Below are 20,821 nucleotides of genomic sequence, written 5' to 3'. Positions count from 1 at the left end.
GTGTGCCCTCGTGAGTAAACAGTGATGTTTACAAGAAAATGTTTCAAACAAAAGTGTTTTATTTTTTGATAAGGAACATTTTTTACATTTAATCTTTTGTTTTATCTCTATTGGTTTATAAGAATGGTCCTACGGGCCCAAGATCCACTTGACCTGTGATATCTTTTTTTGTTTTTGAGTTATCGTGTTCACAGACGGACGGACGGACGGTCGGACCATCGAAAATGGACTATTTAGATGATTCTATGAATACCTATACCAAAAATTTGTCTTAGCATCAATATTTTTAAGCGCTACAAACTTGGGACTAAACTTTATATACTATGTGCATTCGCAAGAAACCAGTGCTCTAAGAACTTCTGCCAACCAAAAAATTAATGTGTTGGTCCTTTACTATTAAACATATGAATGCGGTTTTAGACAGTTTATTTATAAGGTCATAACAAATTAATTCATCATATTTGGAATTTTATAGTATATAGAACAGAAGTTGACTTTCTTTAATTTCATATAATTATGTAAGATCACGATTATTACGTCAAATTGCAATTAATTAAAATAATTTATCTTAGTATTTAAAACTGCATATGGTCCCACCTCGGCTGATAACTTGCCATATGGCCATAGTCTACAGTGGAAATATCGCCGAATGAAAACTTACCGATATGCTGTCTAACACAAACAAAATTTATCATTTATACTAACAAAATAGTAGGCGTACATTAATAAGTTTGTATTAAATTACTTATTTAAAAAAATTAGTGTTTTCCTAAATATTTTTTTTCGTATTATTCCAATTAAAAATTATAATACATCTCGTATAATGACGGGGCATCTAATAAATAAAATTTTCTCAGAAGATTTTTACGTCAAAATGAATCATAAATAAATCATAAATTTCGTCTTAATCCATTACCCTCAATTGAGGTATTTCCAGAGTATGTTTTCTTCAAAATCCTACGAAATACAGATTCTCACAATTTCGTTAACTACTAATAAATACTTCAGAGAACTTCAAAGTTAGTTTCATGCCTTCAATGCGAAATCTATGTTGTTGATCTTTCATGCGTTGTTTCCTAAATTTTCTGCCTAGGGGGTCAAAACCGAGTTAATGAGAAAACTGCCAGTAAGTTCCCATGTGCCCTTGTCGAATACATATAGTTATTCTTATTTATACATATAATAAGTATATATGTACATATGATTATGACAAAGACACAGGGGAACTGACAGTCTTCTCTCTCATTCATCATATACATCCACTTACAGGCTCGCAGATCCCTCGCGTTCTCTATGTATAATATTCTATGGATAAATTCGGATGAGATTTCTTTTCAGAGAGCGTTTTCATGATCGCACACTTCTCTAACCTCAACATGTTCAAATAAACTTGAATCCCTGGCACTAAACTTTCCCCTATACATCTATAAGTCCGAAGTTCTGAGTATAAAATAAGAGTCCGAAGAATATTTATATTATAAATAAAATAACAAAAGAATTCAGTACAAAAATCACTTTAATAAGAATATATTAAAATATTTATCTATTTTATATTCTGTATGTAACTATACAGGTTGATTTTTTTACAAGCTTTTATCGTTTCTCAACACGTATGGGCTAATTTTACAGAGAAATGAAAATACAACAGTATTTAGTTTTTATATGGGGACTTCTTATAGTCTATAACAGAGGTCAACATCTTTTATTTTTATTTTTTTTTAAATGGAACTACATGTTCTTTGTGGCAGATTCTTGTTCTTTGCCAGACGTAACTTTAGTTAGAAATTTTTTCATCCTGGACTACAATTTTCAGTATTGATTTGGCGCTTATTAAAAGCTAAAAATCTATAATAATAATATTGGAAATAGAAATTTGTTTTCCATTAAAAGAAAAGGAATCTGTTAAAAAAGCAATTTTTGTTAATAGGATCAATTTTAAGTTTTGTGGCATAATATCAAAGTACTTTGTGTAAATGAGTGTCAATAAATGTTAATAGACTGAATACGATTTTCAAGTATTTCGCAGGTAGCACAACTTGTTTTTGCTTACAAAACATGGTTTCACACTCTCCCAAGGGGTCCAAATATAAATATGTATTTCAATTTTTTTTAAACAAAGTTGATCTCTGACCAAAAAGACATAAAAAATATAAATACTGTAGTTTCAATTGCCCTAAAAATGATTTGATAGGCTTTTTCATGATTATTTTCATTGTCCATTCCGTTTTTGTAAATATAAAGGTGGAAACTTTTTTTAAAATCAGCCTTTTTGTATGCAATAATTTTATAGAAATGAAATAGTTATTTATCATTTTAATTCTCAAATAATCTCTAAAAGTGTAATTAAATATTTAAAAATATAAAAATTTAAAAAAAAATAAAAAATAAAAACAAACAAACATATAAAATCACATTACATCCAAAAAAAATACATGAATATATAAAATTAAACAACAATATATTTTATTGATGTTCAATACACAAAAATATGAGATAAGAACTCGATACAGATGGTTGATGGTTTGTTTTTTACTATAATGACTGTACTTTTATGATAGGAATTCATAAGTGTAATATGTTTATTAAAAAATGAGTAACAACAATAGTCGTGATACAACAATGTAATAAATAACAGTGTGAGTGTTTGTTTATGAACAAAAATTATATTAAATATTATTGTTTAAATTTCTAGGAATGATCTACCATTCCCAGATCGACCACGTTTACGACGAATTGATGAAAGATTTCGTCCAGATTTTTTTAAATTTAGTAAACGCTATACATTAGCTATTTTGTCACATATTGGTTTTGCAATTACATTTGCAATACGTAGCAATGAATGTATACATAAAGGGTCAGTGGAAGATGATGTAAGTAAAACATTTTGAGAATATTTTTATAACCTGGCATATGTGCTTCACTTGTCAGGAAACAAATCACCACTCAAAAAAAAAAAAAAAAAAACAAATATTTACTTAATTTCAAACATTTTTATCTTCGGGGATAATGGTCGAATCAGAATCATCTATAGCTCAATCGAAAGCTTGTTATTTATAATTTCGGTAGCTGACCATTTTTTCACAAACACCGCTTTATGTCGAGGGTTTGATCGATAAGGAAATATAATCAATAAAGTTCTTAAAATTTTCTCGTCAAATATACTTCGTATTTTTTTTTAACATTGCCAGTAATGGGAGCTTTCTACTTTATCTTATGTTCTTTGCTCATACCGAAAGATTGACTAACGACTTAAGTTAAATGTTAAAGGACATTTGAAATACTAAAATAGAAAATAAACAAAAAATCATCAATATTAAAATTCGTATGAAGCTAATAAAAGCGTTTTAAAATTCATCATAATTTTCAATTACTTTTCTTCATCAGCATCAGCGAACTAAAACGGTCATTTTTCCTGTAAGAACTTACTTTCTAAACAACTTCTTTATGTTTTACCGCTTTATATATGTAATTTGGGGGCGTGTTGAATCAAAAAATATGATGAAAGTTGATAAAACACTTTACTTGTAACACAAACATTATGTCAAATAGTCCAATCTATTAAAGTTTATCCCTGGATATCTTGATAAACTAAAACTTTGTGTGAAAAAATCGAATGATTCTCGACACTTTCTAATTTTTCCTACATCTATGGCACCGAATTCCAGTGGAAAGTTTTAAATACTCGAAACCAACTCCACCGTGTGTGAGAAAATTATTCGTACTCCGCCAAATTTTCAAATTTTGGATTTTTTTGTGACTTTATTGCGAATAAAATAACGTTATGACGTGCTCCATGCTTTGGGCATGCCCCAAATTTCAAATTTTGCTAAGCAGCCGTTTTGCCAACTGTCACAATAGTATCCTATTTTTCTAAAATTTCAACAGCATGTATCAAGAAAAGGAAGCTTTTCCGCCTATTAATGTAATTAGAAGTTGTCACCATTTTAGCGTTATCTACCGTTGGATGAAGTCCTCTTGTTATATCCTCTGTTGTTAAAAAAAATTAACGCCCAAAGCTGATTTTAACACTTAAACCACGAACTAAAAAAGGGATGTTATAAGTTTGACCGCTTTATGCGTGTGTCTGTCTGTCTGCCTGCTATGTTTCAAGTGCTAGTTTTGGTTTCCGTATCTGAAAAAACTAAAAAAATTGGCGATAATTTTCAATATCGACTCAGTTTGAAAAAGGATTCAAAGAATAAGGTAATTTAATGGAGCGCGTTCTTAGATATGTTTCAAGTGCGATTTTAGGATTCCGTGTCCGAATATTTGTCGGGGGCTTATTAAATTTTGTAAATTTGACTTGCAGACATAAAAACTAAATACAATTTTTTACGTATTCAATCTCTATCAAATATCCCATTTGCAATTACTCGGCTGCCTCAATCCGCCATACTCAAAATAATCTCTTTTATTGCCTAAGGAATTTTTTTTTTAATAAATCATCTCTGGGCGGCAAAGTGGAGATCAAAACCATTTGTTATTGTTGTATAGTCAACAAACGGTTACAGAGGGGAGTGGGTCGATAACCTAACCAAAAAACATTGAATATTAGTATAAAATTCTTTTTGAAATTTGGGTAAAAAAAATTAGTCCGTAGAAATTAAAGAAATATTTAAATTAAAGTTAAAACCTTAATGAATTATTGAAAACAAAAAAAAAAGCCCGTTGTGCCTGACTAATTAACGATGTATGAGCACGATTGTGGGGACACAATTTAAAAAAAATATATATTTTCAATTCGATTTTAAATGTCTGAATTTTCAAAAAAGAAAGACATTGATATACATAATCTACAATTTTAGGTTGATAGGCTGTATGCTTTATTTATGACATTATGGTTCTTGTTTGCGTATTTTCTTGTACAAATACCTGCAGGGATTTGCAGTTATAAGCACTCAGCCACGCATTTATTTGGAATTTGTATTTTGGGTGCCTCAATTACATCATTTTTGACGCCAATTACAGTAGGTTGGTTTAAACCGGCAATTCAATATTCTGCCTTTTTGCAAGGTATATTCCAGGTAATTATTTGCATATATTTCCAGGTTGTCAATTTTAAAACAAATTAACTGTATTATTTTTGATTTTTAGGGTGCAGCAAGTCCAGCTTACTTTTCAATGTGGCGATATTGGGCACCACCATTAGAACGTTCAACACTAGTCACATTAGGATATGCGGGCACTTTTTCTGGCGTCGTGATTGGTTATCAATTATCAGTAACATTTTGTAGTGTATTTACTTGGGAAAAGATTTTATATGTTTATGGCTTGATGGGTATATGTTGGTATCTAGCATGGTTATGGTTGGTATTTGAGCATCCGTCTCAACATCCAACCATTATGGATCAAGAATATGTATACTTACAACAAACGGTTACTATAAAACAAGAAACACCAGCTTCACCAATACCCTGGAAAAAAATCTTTACTAACCTCCCGATATGTGCACTATTTGTGTCTAGCTTCTCCCGTGCGTGGTCTCTTGAAGATTTTCAACATTCCATGTATTCACAAGTTAAGGATCACAAAGAGTTTGGCGTACGTATAATGCTTATTTTATGAGATTTGTGAAAAATTATTCTGGATTGTTCTCGACAAAAAATTTGGCAATATTTTTTTCCTTAATATAAGCCAGTAGTTCCTAATCGTAAATTACCTTAATTGATTTCTATAAATAAATACGATCTATTAAAGATATAAGTTAAAAGCCCTACTGATATAGGTAAGGGCCTCGTTGTACAAATAGAAAGCCATTCTAAACCAAATATATTCATCCGTACAGGTCAGAGAAAAATATTTAACTGTCTGTAGGCAAGTATTAATTGAGGCGTAGCATGTAGAGGTGACAGAGTTTAATAAAGACGATGGAAACAGTAGGCTATTTCATTCATACATTTTAACATTATTGTCGCAAATTACTATGGTTTCTTAATATCCATTTGTTTCTTTAACATTTTTGAGCTCACGTATCGCTAAGACACTGATCGCCTTATGCCAAAATGATTATCACATTACGTACTATGAAATAATTTGATTCATTGCGATCATAATGACGAAGTTCCTTAGGGCAGCAAAATAAGATCGCCTATGCTTATCGCCTTTCTATTCCCTGAGTCGAAATAGTAGACGCAAATTAGTCACAGACAATCAGTTGCGATAACACTTCCGATTCAACACTCGGTGTGCTGCACTACCTCATCCATTGCTTAATCTTTTAATTTGGGTAAAAGGCTTGATTTTTTCTTATTTAGTTGGGCTACATAAGAAGTGGAAATCAATTCTGAAAATTTAATGTAGGGGGGGGGATTACCCGATTATTTAAATAAATTTAAATAAATAAATGACTTCAAAAGTAGGCATATTTCAAATTATATTTATTATTTGTAATTTCAGTTTTTGCATATTGAATTGTATAATTTAATTATGGCACTATCAATTCCGGCTGCTGGCTTTGCGGCTGACATTCTTTTACAAAAAACATCATTATCAGTAACCAAGTTAAGAAAAATTTATATAAGTGGTGGTTTGGTGATAAATGCTTTATTTTTCATTCCCGCACTGTTTAATGTTCAGTTTACTTCAGCGTGGTACGAAATATCATTCTGGCCTGTAATGGTTATTTATTGCATATCAATAGCTGGATTTTATGCAAATCATTTAGATATAGCAGCAAAATATGCTGGAATTACAATGGCCTTAACGAATGTGATACAAACAGTAGCTGCATTATTGCCAACTGAATTTGAGTTTGAACTATTTAGATTTTTAGAAAACGTAAGTAATTTAATTTGAATAGTTTACGAAAAGTATGGAAAATTAATGAATACAATTTGTTTCCCTCAATTTTAGCACAGAATGTCATATATACTAACTATAATGACTGTATTTATTGGCGGAGGTATTTTTTATTACTTATACGGGTCAGGTGAAGAACAAAATTTAGAAGATAAACCAATTGAAGGAGAAAATAAGGTAATTTTTCTTATTGTTCGTAGAATTAACATATCAAGGGGTATGACAGTTAAAGCGTCTGATATATCTGTGTAAAAATAAGTGGCATAGTGGTTTGCACATGTATGTGTCGACTGAAATGCATTTTTGAAACTTGTTTCTATATTGCGCGTTCAGCGGATTTGAGAATAATAAAAGTATTATCAATGGAGCCGTGGTCTTGCGGTTGCGGCCCACTCCGAATAATTAAAAAAAAATTAAAAACACATAGATTATAGCGAAAACAGTTTAGTTCTTACAGGGTGGCCCAAGATACTTGTCATCCTTTTTGTTTTATAATTTAAAGAGTGGGTTAGTCTGGGTAGTTTTCAGTGATGCATGTTTAAATTCTGATTCGCCGTTTGAACATGTGTGAACAAGTTTACACTTTCTTTAATTGTATAGGGGTCTAACGAGTGATTTAAATTTGCAATGACTAGAAAAAGTTTCAGATTTCTATAATCGATATTATATACTGGGAATAATAATTTATCTTATATATTGTTAATGTAGCAAGTGTTTTTCTGTCCTACACTTATCTATCTTTCTAATTCCTTTATTAATCAAATAATTTGAAAGAAAAAATATCATAAATTTAAATAATAAGTTTATTAGGGAAACATGTTAGTTTTAACAAATTTTCTCCTAATACTCTTGACATATAATTACTATTTTTAATACATGTTCTCCTGATATTACTTTAAGGACTTTTGACTTTTTTCACCACTTTTCTTCGAAATTTTTTGTTTGTTGTTTTTAGTCACGGGTACAGGTTAGCCACGGGTTACGGCAACTACGGGAGCGGAATTCCACACGGGCCGAGCTAGTAGCATTTATTGCAAAAAGTTGATTTTATTTGGAAGACAATTTAAGTTTCACAAATTTCATCAAATTTATTTTTAATTTCTGCATTTTTTAAATTCAGAAAAATTAATTTTTGATAAATATTTATTCAGAAAATTGTTATACCATGTTTATGAAATATGCAAGGTATATTAAGTTTAGTCTCAGTTTGTAACGCTTAAAAATATTGATGCTACGAACAAAATTTGGCTATAGGTGTCCAAAAAATCACCTAATTAGTCCATTTTCGATTGTCTGTCCGTCCGTCTATCTGTCAACATGATAACTCAAAAACGAAAAAAGATATCAAGTTAAAATTTTTATAGTGCGATCAGGATATAAAAAGTGAGGTCGAGTTCGTAAATGAGGAACATAGGTCAAATGGGTCTTTTGTCAACCGTTGGAGATAGAACAAAAGTTTAGGTATAAAAAATGTTCCTTATAAAAAAATAAACAACCTTTGTTTGGAATAGTTTTTCGTAAACATCACTGTTTACCCGTGAGAGCGCAAATGAGACACAAATTATATAGTTTTTATTCTATGGGAATATCAGTTATGTGTGTATGTATGTATGTTTGGCTATCTTTATTGATATGACTTAAAAACAAACGATTGCGTAATTTACTTTGTCTTTACATGGTATTTCAATAATTTACTCAGTCAATTGTTTGTTTTCTTTTGTGATATTTAATTTGATTTGGTATAAACATATTGTAAAATTTCTTTGCAGGAAGAAGAAACGCGAGGATTTGAAAATTTTGCCTCTGTGAATGACTGGAATCCGGCTGAAGTTCTTGTAGAATAATTTTTTGTTTGTTGCATAGAAACCTCAAGTTTTTTAAAGAAAACTTTAAATTAATTTAAATTTAAGACCTTGTTAATAAAAATTTTTAAGAATAAATTTGATTTTATTATTTCTAACATGTAATCATAACGCCGTTGCTTTTGAAACCAAAGCCAGGAATTGAATAGTACCAATAAGAGGTGTTATTTTAAAGTTCTCCCCATTTGTTTGCTGTCAAAGATATGAATCATATTTTTTAATCATTGGAAAGGAAAATTTATTAGATTTATGACAACGCTGCAGAATAGAAAAAAATGCACTACAGAAATGGTGAAAAATTTTCGGTGACTATTCTTAGAGTACCTTGAATGTATCTTCGGTATGAAGCACCGATGCGAACAATTTAAGCAAATAATTTTAACTTTTATTTGCGAAACAGGACCAATGTGCGACAGAGTGATACAACATTTCTTCCAAAATAATGGGAATATGTAGCCATAGATCTGGTGATCTTTTAATTAACGACTATCATGTATTCAGTAGTGTTCGCCGATTTGAGAATATTTCTAAAATTTAGAAATTTAGACAGTACTTTTTATGTTAGCAGATTTTTCATGAATTTAATTTTCTATGATATTTTTTGGACATTTTGGTTTCTATCATAATAATAGAATAATTTAAGTTCTGCTCCGTGATACGGTTAGGAAGCTTTGACGATAATGCCCGGCTTTTTTTGAAGGAAATTGAGTAAACGTTCAGAACCATAGTTAGTTATTATCCCTTTCGTGTTTTAAAGCGGTTAGTATAGGAATGAATGAGATAGGCCTACAGAGTTAGGCTTTCGACAAAGAAATCTTCATAAAACCATCACAAGCGCAAATTTACCCGTGGTTTTTCCAAGCAGTCTCCCAGTTTAATCGTCATATCATCACGCCCTTTATCCCTTAAGCGGAAAGCTGTTATCCTACGTTACTAGATTCAGAATATAACATAGTTAGCGAAGAAAAGGCAAAAACTGATGCAATTTTGTTCTTTTTTCTTCTTTTCAAAAATTTTTCTTAACTTCAATGAATGCATTTAAGTACATTCTTTCAAGGTTGTCAAATTAAATTTAATTTAATATTTGATAATATTCTATGAAATAGTACAACTCCATACTTTCTTTATAATGGCGGAAACGAACAATTTAAATGTTATTTATCTATTAAAATAGTAAACTTATTTACTATTCAAAAGGATTAATACAATAAGCTTAATATTATCTTCAATAGAGTACATTAAACAGCCAGTACTTAAAGTTTAATAATGCATATACCTAATTTTATAAGGGTTTTGTTTTCTAATAGCAAAAAAATAATCAATAATTCGTAAAAAAATTGTGTTTGGTTCTTAGTTCTTGGAAAATTTTTAATTTATGTTATAGTTTAGTGTTGCTTTTTCAAGAATTACAGTTTGTAAACATTAAGTTATTCTGTGTTAAAAATTAAACGTCGTTTTTGATCGTTTAAAATACAAAGATTAATTTTTAATTTTTAGGCTAATAAATTTTAGAAAATTACGTAATGATAAATTTATATGTTTAATTCATTCACTAAAAGTCATTTTCACAACAGTGCTGCTATTGAAATGTGAAGTAAAAATAATAATTTTTTACCTTAAAGGTGGTCAAATTTTTAAAAACTTGCAGAAAAATAATGGTTTTTTTCCACTGAATTCATAATTAATTTAATGTTTATTTCAAGGCCGCATAGAAGATTTAATTTTATGTTACTAGATCAAAATTTAACAAATGTTGGGTGTATACCTAGACCTCGAAACCTTTTTGTAAATTAAAAACGGAAAGAAACAATTTAAAAGTTATTTATCAATTAACAACACAATAAAAAAATTAAAATTTTCTATTTAAAAATTTTCTTTTATGGCTATAATAAAAGTAGACAAATTCGGGAGGGAATTTTTAATTTAAGCATAAGTTAAATTTTTTAACTTAAATAATTTATAAAATTAATTTAATTATATCATTGAATTAAAAACTAATAAATAAATCAAATCAAATAAAAACATATTTCTAAATTTCTAAATAATATTGTTTAAAATTAAAATTGTAAATAAGTAATTAATATCGATCAAATAATGGCAAATTATAGCAACAATCCGACAATGTGAGTCGATAAATGATTTCTTTGAGTAGTTGATGTAATAGAGCAATTTTAAGAGTTATGGGTCCATTCATTCCTGAAAAAAGACATTATCTGATAATAACGTCCCTAAAGTAACAATGCTCGATCGGTTGCTTTACAAACTTAACAAGACAAATCTTGCCGCAGCAAATCTTCGCGGATCATTTTTGTCACATATTTTTGATTGTAATGTAAACCAAGCTATCGAGAACATTTGGAGCTTATCAATTTCAATTATACCTTACAAATATATTTACTATAATTTTCATTAAATTGTTAAAATTAAAACTAACCGCACATTTATATCAGATCGTCTTTCTGACATAGCCATACTAGTAAAATTTGTTTGCTTATGTAATTCTCTCAGATCCCTAGTAACTTTATAACTTTATATTTTGTTTATTATGCATCTTTGTTTGAATATTTTTCTCGACTCCCTTCGCAATGATGTTAGAAATATTTAAAAAAATGTGAATTTTTAAATAATAGTTTTTAATTAAGTTATTATTTTTAAAAAAAATGCGAGTGACTGTTTTTCATTCATAATCTTGCACAAGTTTTTCAGTTCATCTTCTTCAAATTTTGTTTGTTTACTATTTGAACTTTCTAGCTGATTTCCACCTCCTTACTTCAAATTGCATACATTAAACTCATGTTTGAAGATTATTTTTGATAACGTTTCCCTAACATACTTAGCCTGGGATTTCCTTAAGTTTTAACCGACTTCAAAAAAGAAGAAAGTTCTCAATCCGACTTTTGTCCGATATTTGATATTTGTGATCTTAAATCAATCTCAGGCATAAAACTTCAAGGACTTTGTAATACTGTTTCATAGAAACACAAACTTTCATTTGTGGCGACTTATTATTGTGCCATGAGAGTTGTTAGATTCAGATCGTAAATTTGTTATTTTGGTATTTTTTCAGAAACAATCTTCTACATGCCAATCCATTATTGCGATTTACAGATGGAATACTTCACTGGATGGATGATTTAAAATTAAGCAAACGTTATACATTAGCCATTTTAACCTTTATTGGTTTCAATATTTCTTTTGCAATTCGTAGTAATTATTGTATTAATTATAGCGATAATGATGTAAGTTTTAAGATAAATGCATATTACAAAAAAACAATCATTATAAACAAAATTTCGGTTCTTAGATTGAAGCAAAATATGCCGATAAAATGAATGGTTGGTTTGTTCTAACATTCTTTGTTGTGCAAATACCATCAGGGGTAATCAGTTACAAATATTCAGCCACACGCTTATATGGATTGTGTATTTTGGGTGCTGCAATTGTATCATTTCTAACTCCCATCGTAGTTTCTTGGTATCCACCAATCATCGAAATAGGCGCATTTTTACAAGGTATTTTTCAGGTAAAAAAATCCAATTTTTGATAAATACTCCAGCATAGGAGAAAAAAGACGAAATTTCTAAATTTTGCCCAATAGCACTAATTTTGATGAAGCTTTGGAATAAAGCAATGTTAGACGGTGAACATTGCTTTATTCCAAAGCTTCATCAAAATTAGTGCTATTGGGCAAAATTTAGAAATTATATATATATATATATATATATATTATATATATATATATATATATATATATATATATATATATATATATATATATATATATATATATATGTGTATATATCATACAATACTATAAAAGTCCTTGAAAATGAAAAAAGTTACAAGTTATTTGCATGAGTTTTAATGAAAAGAAAGTTACTTTTACATTTATATTATGTTTTATTCAGCACTAAAACTGATGAATTTACCACAATATTTCAAAAAATATATATCTGAAACTGCTTGAATTTTGAAACTGCTAGAACTTTGAACATATCTCCAATGCCTAATAAAGTAAATTGGAAAGTTGCAAGCATTAATTTTAGTTCCTGTGATAAATTCATCAGTTTTTGTGCTGAATAAAGGATAAAAAAGGTACGCAACAACTTTCTTTTCATTATAACTCACGCTTATTTTCATGCAAATGATTGAAACTTTTTTCATTTTAAAGGACTTTTATTGTACTTTAAAAAATGTATGAGATACTTTTTAAAAAAACGTAAATATTATCAGTTATTATACGTCAAATACTCCGAATTTCAATCTCCAATTACTCGGAAAGTAATGACTTTTTGAAATATGGTTAAATGACACTTTGACCTTAGAAGGAATTATCTGTAACATTTTGTAGCATGGTAGTTGGCAACTACTCGGCAACATATAACTTTTGTATTTTGGGACCTCATCTACTTATCGTCAAATTTTCAAGTCAATCGGACTAAAACTAAAGGAAATAATTTTGAGGTTTAATCCTCATTTACTAGAGTATAAAGGAAGAAATTTTTAAAATATTTTCCAAATTGCAGGGAGCAGCAAATCCTGCATTCTATTCAATATGGCGTTATTGGGCACCGCCATTAGAACGTTCAACGTTAGTAACATTAGGATATGCGGGGACATTTTCTGGCGTCGTGATTGGATATCAATTATCTGTAACATTTTGTAGCATGTTTACTTGGGATAAGATTTTATATGTTTATGGTGTGTTGGGAGTTTTATGGTATCTGATTTGGTGGTGGTTAGTCGTAGAGCATCCATCTGAACATCCAAGTATAATAGATCAAGAATATGTGTATTTGCAACAGACAATTGATGTAAAACCAGAAACATTACCAATTCCTTGGCGAAAAATATTTACAAGCATGCCTGTGTGGGCATTATTCGTCAGTGGTTTTTGTCGATCGTGGTTCTTAATTCACTTACATCACGCAACATATTCGCAAGTCAACGAGCCACAACCGTTGGGGGTGAGTATAAGTAGTCAAGAATGCATTAGCTACCCCAAAAAATTATTTCTCCCTAAATTTTGTTAATTATTTTTTCCAGTTGGGCGTTCACATTGAACTACATAATTTCCTAATGGCAATATCCCTTTCATTGGCTGGTTATGCAGCTGACCGTGTACTTAAAGAAACGACAATTTCGACAACAAATTTAAGAAAAATTTTCATTTGTGGTGGTTTATTATTGAGCGCTGCAGTTTTTATACCGACGGTTTTTGATGTTTTATTCACACCAAAATATATAAATATGATTATGTACTTTGTGGCGATTGTTTATTCGATTTCATTGGCTGGTTACTATGCAAATCATTTAGATGTAGCTGCAAGATATGCGGGTATCACAATGGCAATATCGAATGATATATCAACAATGGGAGCATTTTTGCCACATCAGATAGAATTCCATATATTTACTTTATTAATGAGCGTGAGCAGATTAGGAAAATCCAAACGGAAATTATTCCAAAAAATTATCCTTTTTGAAATTATATTAAATGGCGTGTCATAATTTTATGAAAACTTTACGCTTTACTCAAACCATACACGTGTAAAATTTTTTTCTAATAACGATTGAGAATTTAATCGATGTGTCAAAAAAAAAAACCAATTTCTTCTCGCGATGAATTCCAAAAATCAAAATCTTTTGGATTAATTTTCCATGTTTTCATTCATTATCAAGTCATGTAGGTACATACTTTCGATTTTTTTATCATATTTTTGTTATAAAACAGGTTATAATTGTCTTTACATTTGGGGCAATATTCTATGCAGTTTATGGATCAGCTGAACAACAGTCTTGGGCAATGCCAGTACAAAATGGGGTAAAATATCATTATTTCGATTGTTATTCGTAGTCGGTAATTAATGTGCCGCTTATTTATTTGCAAGTTTTTATTTTTTTGTTTTTTTAGAATGATCAAGAAGCTTACAAGAATTTAACATCACACGATGACTTTACTGATTTCAAAGATGAATTTAGTGAGTTCAGAAATTTGGAAGAACGAATTTGATATATACGTCTTTTTTTTTAATTAATTTTATTGTCTAAATCTAAAATAACTGTATTAAATTAAATTTAGGCATGTTTTTTTTATTTCAGAAAATTGTTTTGTAAATAAATACTTTTTTATCCACTTCTTGGATTTTTAGTTCTTTTCTTAATTAGCCAAACCACCAAATATTAATAAAGTAAGAAAAAATTTCCAAAAAAATCATGTCATAATCAAATAATCAAATTACAAAACATCTTTTCTGCCTGGCACAATACTTACGAATATCAAAGGCGTACATGTATAAATTAAAGTTAAATAGCATTCACAAGCCTCCATAATACGAAATAGCGTACCCCACAACTTTAAACCGAGGTTTCCGAAAATACGAATTTAATTATTTTTTATATAAGTGACTTTTTATTTGTCTGGGTGTGTGTGTTTGCGATAATTTTGAAAAAAGCACATGTGATTTCACCAGGAATTTCACAAGAAAGTTCATTATTTCTTGGACATTTGTTAGCTTCTTTTTTCTTCTTCTCTTGATGGCTTCTGATCAAAGGATCATAAGCCATTCTGTTCTCTAATGTATTTTCAGTCGTGAATAGTAAATGTAGACCTTGTGTTAGAGAGACAAATAAGATGCAGAGGACCATTTTTAATAAGGAGAAAAGTTTAACGAGTTCGGTCAATAAATATTCAATAACTAACTAAAAATATGGTGCTAAAAACATATCAAATATATTCTAAAGTATTATTTATATTCGTCAGAAATTCCCGCAATCAGTAAAAAATGCGTTGAATTAAATTGAATTGTTGTGATTCTATTTGTGATTCGAAATAAATTCTAAGCAAATAACAATTATATTTAACTAGTTTAATAATAGCATAAACGATTATTTCATTAAACTATTAAATTCGCGTTTAGTATATTTATTTTGCCAATTATATGCAACAGGGTAGAGTAAAGAGGTGATGATTTAAAGCACATGTGATTTCACCAGATTCTCGGGAAAAAATTAATATTTCGTTCTTCTGAAAAATTTGCAACATTTTGTTTCTTCCACATAAATATTGGGTAATAGCCATTACTTATAGTCCAATGTACCATAAATCATTCTTAAGTTCTTGGTGCATTTTGCTATTTACTAGTCAGAATTTGTATTGAAACGGAATGTAAACAGGCTGAAAACTGATTGTCAAGGTGGTTTTGTTTTCGAATATACAAAAACTTAAAAATTACAAAACCCGATGCAAAAAGAGTGTTATAAGTTTGACTGCTATTTGTGACTGTCTGTCTGTGGCATCGAAGCTCCCGAACGAATGAACCAATTTCGTTTTTTTGTTTTTTTTTATTTGAAAGGTAATTTAATAATTCTTACCTATATTTCAAAGAAATCGGATTCGTTTGGAGAGTGATTCTAGAAAAAAATCAATCGAAGACATCATGTTAATTTGAAAACGCAGCCTTTTTGAAAAATATCGTAGAAGAAAGTTTTGTTGACTCGTCAAAAGGAAGCCACGCACGAAGTTTGAAGTGTTTTTTTCACATTTAAAAAAAGTCGTGATGTCGCCCAGTATATAAATTTTCATTTTAAGGACTACACTTTGTAGTTCAGGAAAGTAGTTCAAATACATAAACTCCGACCCTGACTGACCTGTTGACAAAACAAACTATAATAATAAATAACTGCAGTCACTCTCAAACTGCTTAAAACTGTAATAACAAATAAAATTAACGGCTTAGTATTCATTCGTCATTTAACTGATTTGCACGAATCTGCAAAGTTTTTGTACCAAAATGGATAAACCAAAGTAAGTTTATAAATAAATTTTAAGTTTTAATATTTTATTATATCTCGTTTTTTATGCAGGCTTCCCGATAATGTTAAACAAGGAATGTTTCCAAAAAAACTTGATACGTTTACAATTATTAACAAACGTTTCACACTATCCTTCTTAATGAATATTGGATTTACAATAATGTTTTCTGGAATTATATTGACACATGGAAATAGATGTTTGATGTCATCGCATGGAGTAAGATATTGAGTTTGGTGAATTTACCAATCACTTTGAGTGATTCTCAGATGCATTGAAAATGTCCTTGCTCCCGATGTCAGCGTGGCGTTTATTAATTAGTATTGTTATTAGTCATCCTTCATCAAAATATTTTCTTCTAATTTATCGTTTCTTCGGTTATCGGTTATACAATGGAGTGTTCTATTTATATTTATATCGCACAAAGTCGTGTAAATATATTAAAAATGTTTACAAATATCTTGAAACCGTTTATTCTTTTACTGTGAAAACTTTTAATTAGAAGGTCATAAACATCATAATACTTAAATTTGTTCTAATTTGACCAGAATTTGTTTTTCACGTTATGGTTATGACTAAAATGTTTTTAAATTTTTACAGAAAATTGAGGACCCATTTTTACATGTATCTGGTTTCTTAGTAGGGTACCTCATATCTCAAATTCCGGCTGCTTGGATTAGTTTCAAAGTTTCTCCCTTAATTTGGTTTGGTCGAAGTATTTTAGCGCATTCAATTCTATTATTTTTAATTCCATTCTTTGGAAGTGTTGGCTACGTATATTTTACAATAATGAAATTTATTGAGGGTGTGGTATCAGTAAGTGAAATTTCCAAAACGAATAAATTATAAATATTTATTTTGTAACGAAATTTCTTTTATATATTTTTCAGGGAATCGCACTTATTGTATTCCATGCAGCTTGGAAAAATTGGACGCCAGCCGGTGATAGATCTACATTAATTACATTCGGTTTTTCTGGACGATATTTAGGTGAATTTTTCGGTGAATTGATGGCAAATTATTGTCCAGAATTACCAGCTTGGATAATACTGTCTTGTATAATTGGTAGTTGCGGTATAACTTGGTGGTTTGCATGGAAGAATATGGTTTATGAAACACCAAAAAAACATCGAACTATAAGTCAAACGGAATATAATAAGATACATCCAATCATTCAAAAAGAAATACAACCAACTGAAAATTTGTCATGTATACAAATAATTTTTTCCATCCCCTGTCTAGTGTTGGTAATTGTTAATGTATTTCGTGCATGGAATAAAAACCTCCATGCAGACATAGTAAGTTTTCTTTTTCAAAATCCTCTCAACCTCAAAAAGTTTAATGCGTGATTTTTCAATCTGGGAAATATAATTGGAATAAATATCAGACTAACCGTTGTACTCTAAAATTTTCAAAAAATAACTCATTAAAATTGTAACAGTGTTTAACATTTCTCAGAAAATTGAACACTTCGACTTGAATAGAAGGGCTAGTCGGGTATAGAACTTATGTCGTTTCATATTTTGCTAGATATAAATCTAATCTCTTCGCTGATAATTTGTTCCTTTAAGGAAAAATTACCTAAAACGAAGGTAAACTTTTCGCATAATTTTATTTTTCGGTTTAGCTTTAATATCGACTTATAGTTAATATGTAGTTACAAAGATTAATGTGTAGTTACATAAAAGTAATACTAGATTTTATTGTTTTAGAAAGAGGATATGTTTGCTCGTGTTATAAAAATAATCTCATTCCCACTTGCTGGATATTTTGCTGATATTTTAGTACGAAAAACTTCATTAACAATAAGTCATGTACGAAAATTATTTATTTCTGGCGTCATTTTGCTGGAAGTTACTTACTTCATATTTTTGACATATACGGAAGGTGTAAAGATGGGAAAGTGGATCTATTGGATTATAATTTTTATGGAAATATTATATAACGCATCAGTTGGTGCAACAATTGTAAACGCTGTGGATATTGCACCAAGTCATGCTGGTGTTACAGTGGCGATTATGAGCATTTGTTCGCATGTTGTTTACGGAATATCGTTAAAAATGGCAGTATATTTGCGTCAAATAAATGTAAGTACATAATTTTGAAAATTCTATTGAGACTGGATGCTTGCCCTCGGCAAAATCGATGATTCTCGAAAGGATTAAGTAATTGATACGTTCGATATGAAACCGTGATTATATTATCGTGACATTCTTACCGGTGGCAAATATCCAGAACAAACAGAATTTCTGAAACGTATTTTAAGAAATTCTTTCTCTCTTTTTTAATCCATTGAGATTTTCTTATGTCAGAATTAGTTATTTTCATTTTAATATTTTAATCTGAATTTTTAAATTTTTAGTGGCATGTTGCGGTTCATTTTATAGCAATAATGGGACATTTAGTTGCTGGAATAGTTTATGGAATTTATGGAATAGCAAATCCTATCACCATGAAATAATAATATGTACCGTAATATTATTTATGAGAAGAGATTGTAATAAGAGTTATTATTTTTGGGATATTTTACAAAATAAATGTGTTTTTATTAGAAAATTGAGATAATTGTTCACTTAAACCCTTACTTGTTATTGTTGCAGTATTAAAGAATCTCAAACTATTTATGTCACAGTATCATCTAGAAGTCCTTACCCATATTTAATCCTTCAGCACTTCGGTCAATCTTTCGGTTGTCTTTAGTCACGTGATGATAGATCTGGCCATGCGTTCAGCGAATGCTTCAATTATTTCGCGGGTTAAATATTCTATAACTTTGTAAAACCTAACCTCTACCTACATAATTTTATTTTTTAATACACTAGCTAATTAAAAATAGCTTCATTACGTGATTATTGAATGATGCTTGAGAGTCAAAATATTAGAGAAATGTGAATTTCATTTACTGAGTATGACTTTACTCTGGTGATGGGAGAAATTCTCACAATTTTGATTGCGATTGCTCGAAAAATCTGATAATTCATAATTCGTAAATAGTTAAATAGTTAAATAGTTAAAGAAAAATATTCAACCATACCATTTAAAAGAAAAGTTATTTGCTTTCAAACCGAGCGTGAGCAAAATGCTTATAACGCGAATACTGACGGATTAATTGACATCCTAAAAAAAGGTCACAAGCATTTTAATATTTAAATGTCAGATAAGGTCAAATAGTTTTCGTTACTCGTGAGAGGCAGCAAAACCAATTTCAATTAGAAAAATTTTCTGAAAATCAGTCTAATAATTTTAGTTTTTGTTTGTTTTTAAATACGAATAGATATGCAATGTAAAATGCATCTTTACATAAAAATACTATGGAATTTTGAAACCCTGTTGAAAGTTAATGATATTGGGGTACCCTTTATAAAGTTCGTTTTATTAAAACTTCCCCAAAACTCAAAATTTGAATCAAAATTTAATAGTTTCAGAAGATTATCCAAATCAATTTCTTCTTAACCTGTGTATATTTCGCAAAATTGTTTCAAACAAAAATGTTCGTGTTTTTGCAAGGAAAACCTTTGTAACGAAAATATTTCTTAAAGACTTTCAATTCAAGGTACCCATGGGTTGCTCACACTTCATCAGGGTTCGAAAATATCCGATATTTATTATAAATATCAAAATATCGGATATTTTGGATTTATATCCGATATATATCAAAATTTTGATATTTAAAAAGAACTAAAATGTTTTAAATGTTTTATTTACTTAGGCACTTCAAATCAGACAAATGAAACCAAAACATAAAATATTCTTCAAGATCAGGCAAAAATATTCTTCAAGATCAGGCAAAATCAATTAAAAATAATAAAATTTTTATAAATAAAAATCAACTTTAAAACAAAAAACAATTTTAGAAATTGTTATCAGTCAATGGTCAAAGCTACACTTAGGCAACAAAACAATAAACATTACAAATAATAACTCTAGAGTATAGTCAGTCTTTTAATTATCAAATCAGTCATCAGTCATTCGTAATAAACTGTTAATTATCAAATCAAAAATAAACAAATGTCATTTCATAATTGTGCGTGGTTTGACTGCAAGGAAGATAAAGCTAGATCATCCTCCGATTCTGAATCTAACTTAAACTTACTCTTTAGTAACGAACTTTTTCTGACACGACACGATTCGAGCTTAGTATTAGTAGGTTTTAACTCTAAAACGCCAAAAATTACTAAATAATATTAAATTTTTTAAAATCATTTTTGTATTGATATATATAATAAAAATTCACGTGATATATATCGGATATATATCGAATATATATCATGATATATATCCATTGATATATATCCTCGAACCCTGATACTTTGTTTATCAAAATTGGATAAAATTTTGATGTAATAGA

At 29.4% G+C, this 20,821-nt stretch overlaps 3 protein-coding genes across 4 annotated transcripts; all 3 read left to right on the top strand.

Annotated features, from left to right (window-relative positions):
* Positions 1–2,435: 2,435 nt before the first annotated feature.
* On the top strand, positions 2,436–8,683 carry LOC123295041 (vesicular glutamate transporter 2-like). Its single transcript, XM_044876246.1, has 7 exons — positions 2,436–2,621; positions 2,693–2,870; positions 4,806–5,024; positions 5,095–5,541; positions 6,397–6,777; positions 6,853–6,975; positions 8,568–8,683. Exons 1-7 carry the CDS (start codon positions 2,590–2,592, stop codon positions 8,640–8,642), a joined length of 1,455 nt encoding a protein of 484 aa, XP_044732181.1. The 5' UTR covers positions 2,436–2,589; the 3' UTR covers positions 8,643–8,683.
* Positions 8,684–10,710: 2,027 nt separating this feature from the next.
* LOC123295634 (probable vesicular glutamate transporter eat-4) lies at positions 10,711–14,703 on the top strand. 2 transcript variants are annotated; one of them, XM_044877050.1, is made up of 7 exons: positions 10,711–10,783; positions 11,728–11,899; positions 11,965–12,183; positions 13,187–13,627; positions 13,707–14,090; positions 14,395–14,484; positions 14,575–14,703. In XM_044877050.1, exons 1-7 carry the CDS (start codon positions 10,755–10,757, stop codon positions 14,671–14,673), a joined length of 1,434 nt encoding a protein of 477 aa, XP_044732985.1. In that variant the 5' UTR covers positions 10,711–10,754; the 3' UTR covers positions 14,674–14,703. The 2 variants fall into 2 exon arrangements, with proteins under 2 accessions (XP_044732985.1, XP_044732986.1); XM_044877051.1 differs by having other exon boundaries at positions 14,395–14,520; positions 14,575–14,683.
* A 1,669-nt stretch (positions 14,704–16,372) lies between these two features.
* LOC123295685 (vesicular glutamate transporter 1-like) lies at positions 16,373–18,986 on the top strand. Its single transcript, XM_044877106.1, has 6 exons — positions 16,373–16,467; positions 16,527–16,692; positions 17,074–17,289; positions 17,364–17,771; positions 18,186–18,560; positions 18,836–18,986. The coding sequence occupies exons 1-6, from the start codon at positions 16,454–16,456 to the stop codon at positions 18,932–18,934; spliced, it is 1,278 nt and encodes a 425-aa protein (XP_044733041.1). The 5' UTR covers positions 16,373–16,453; the 3' UTR covers positions 18,935–18,986.
* The last annotated feature ends 1,835 nt before the right edge of the window (positions 18,987–20,821 follow it).

The sequence above is a fragment of the Chrysoperla carnea genome, chromosome 3 (genome assembly GCF_905475395.1).
Source record: "Chrysoperla carnea chromosome 3, inChrCarn1.1, whole genome shotgun sequence".
Taxonomy (NCBI): Eukaryota; Metazoa; Arthropoda; class Insecta; order Neuroptera; family Chrysopidae; genus Chrysoperla; species Chrysoperla carnea.
The sequence above is the reverse complement of the archived record's forward strand: the minus strand, read 5'-3'. Positions and strand labels throughout refer to the sequence as shown.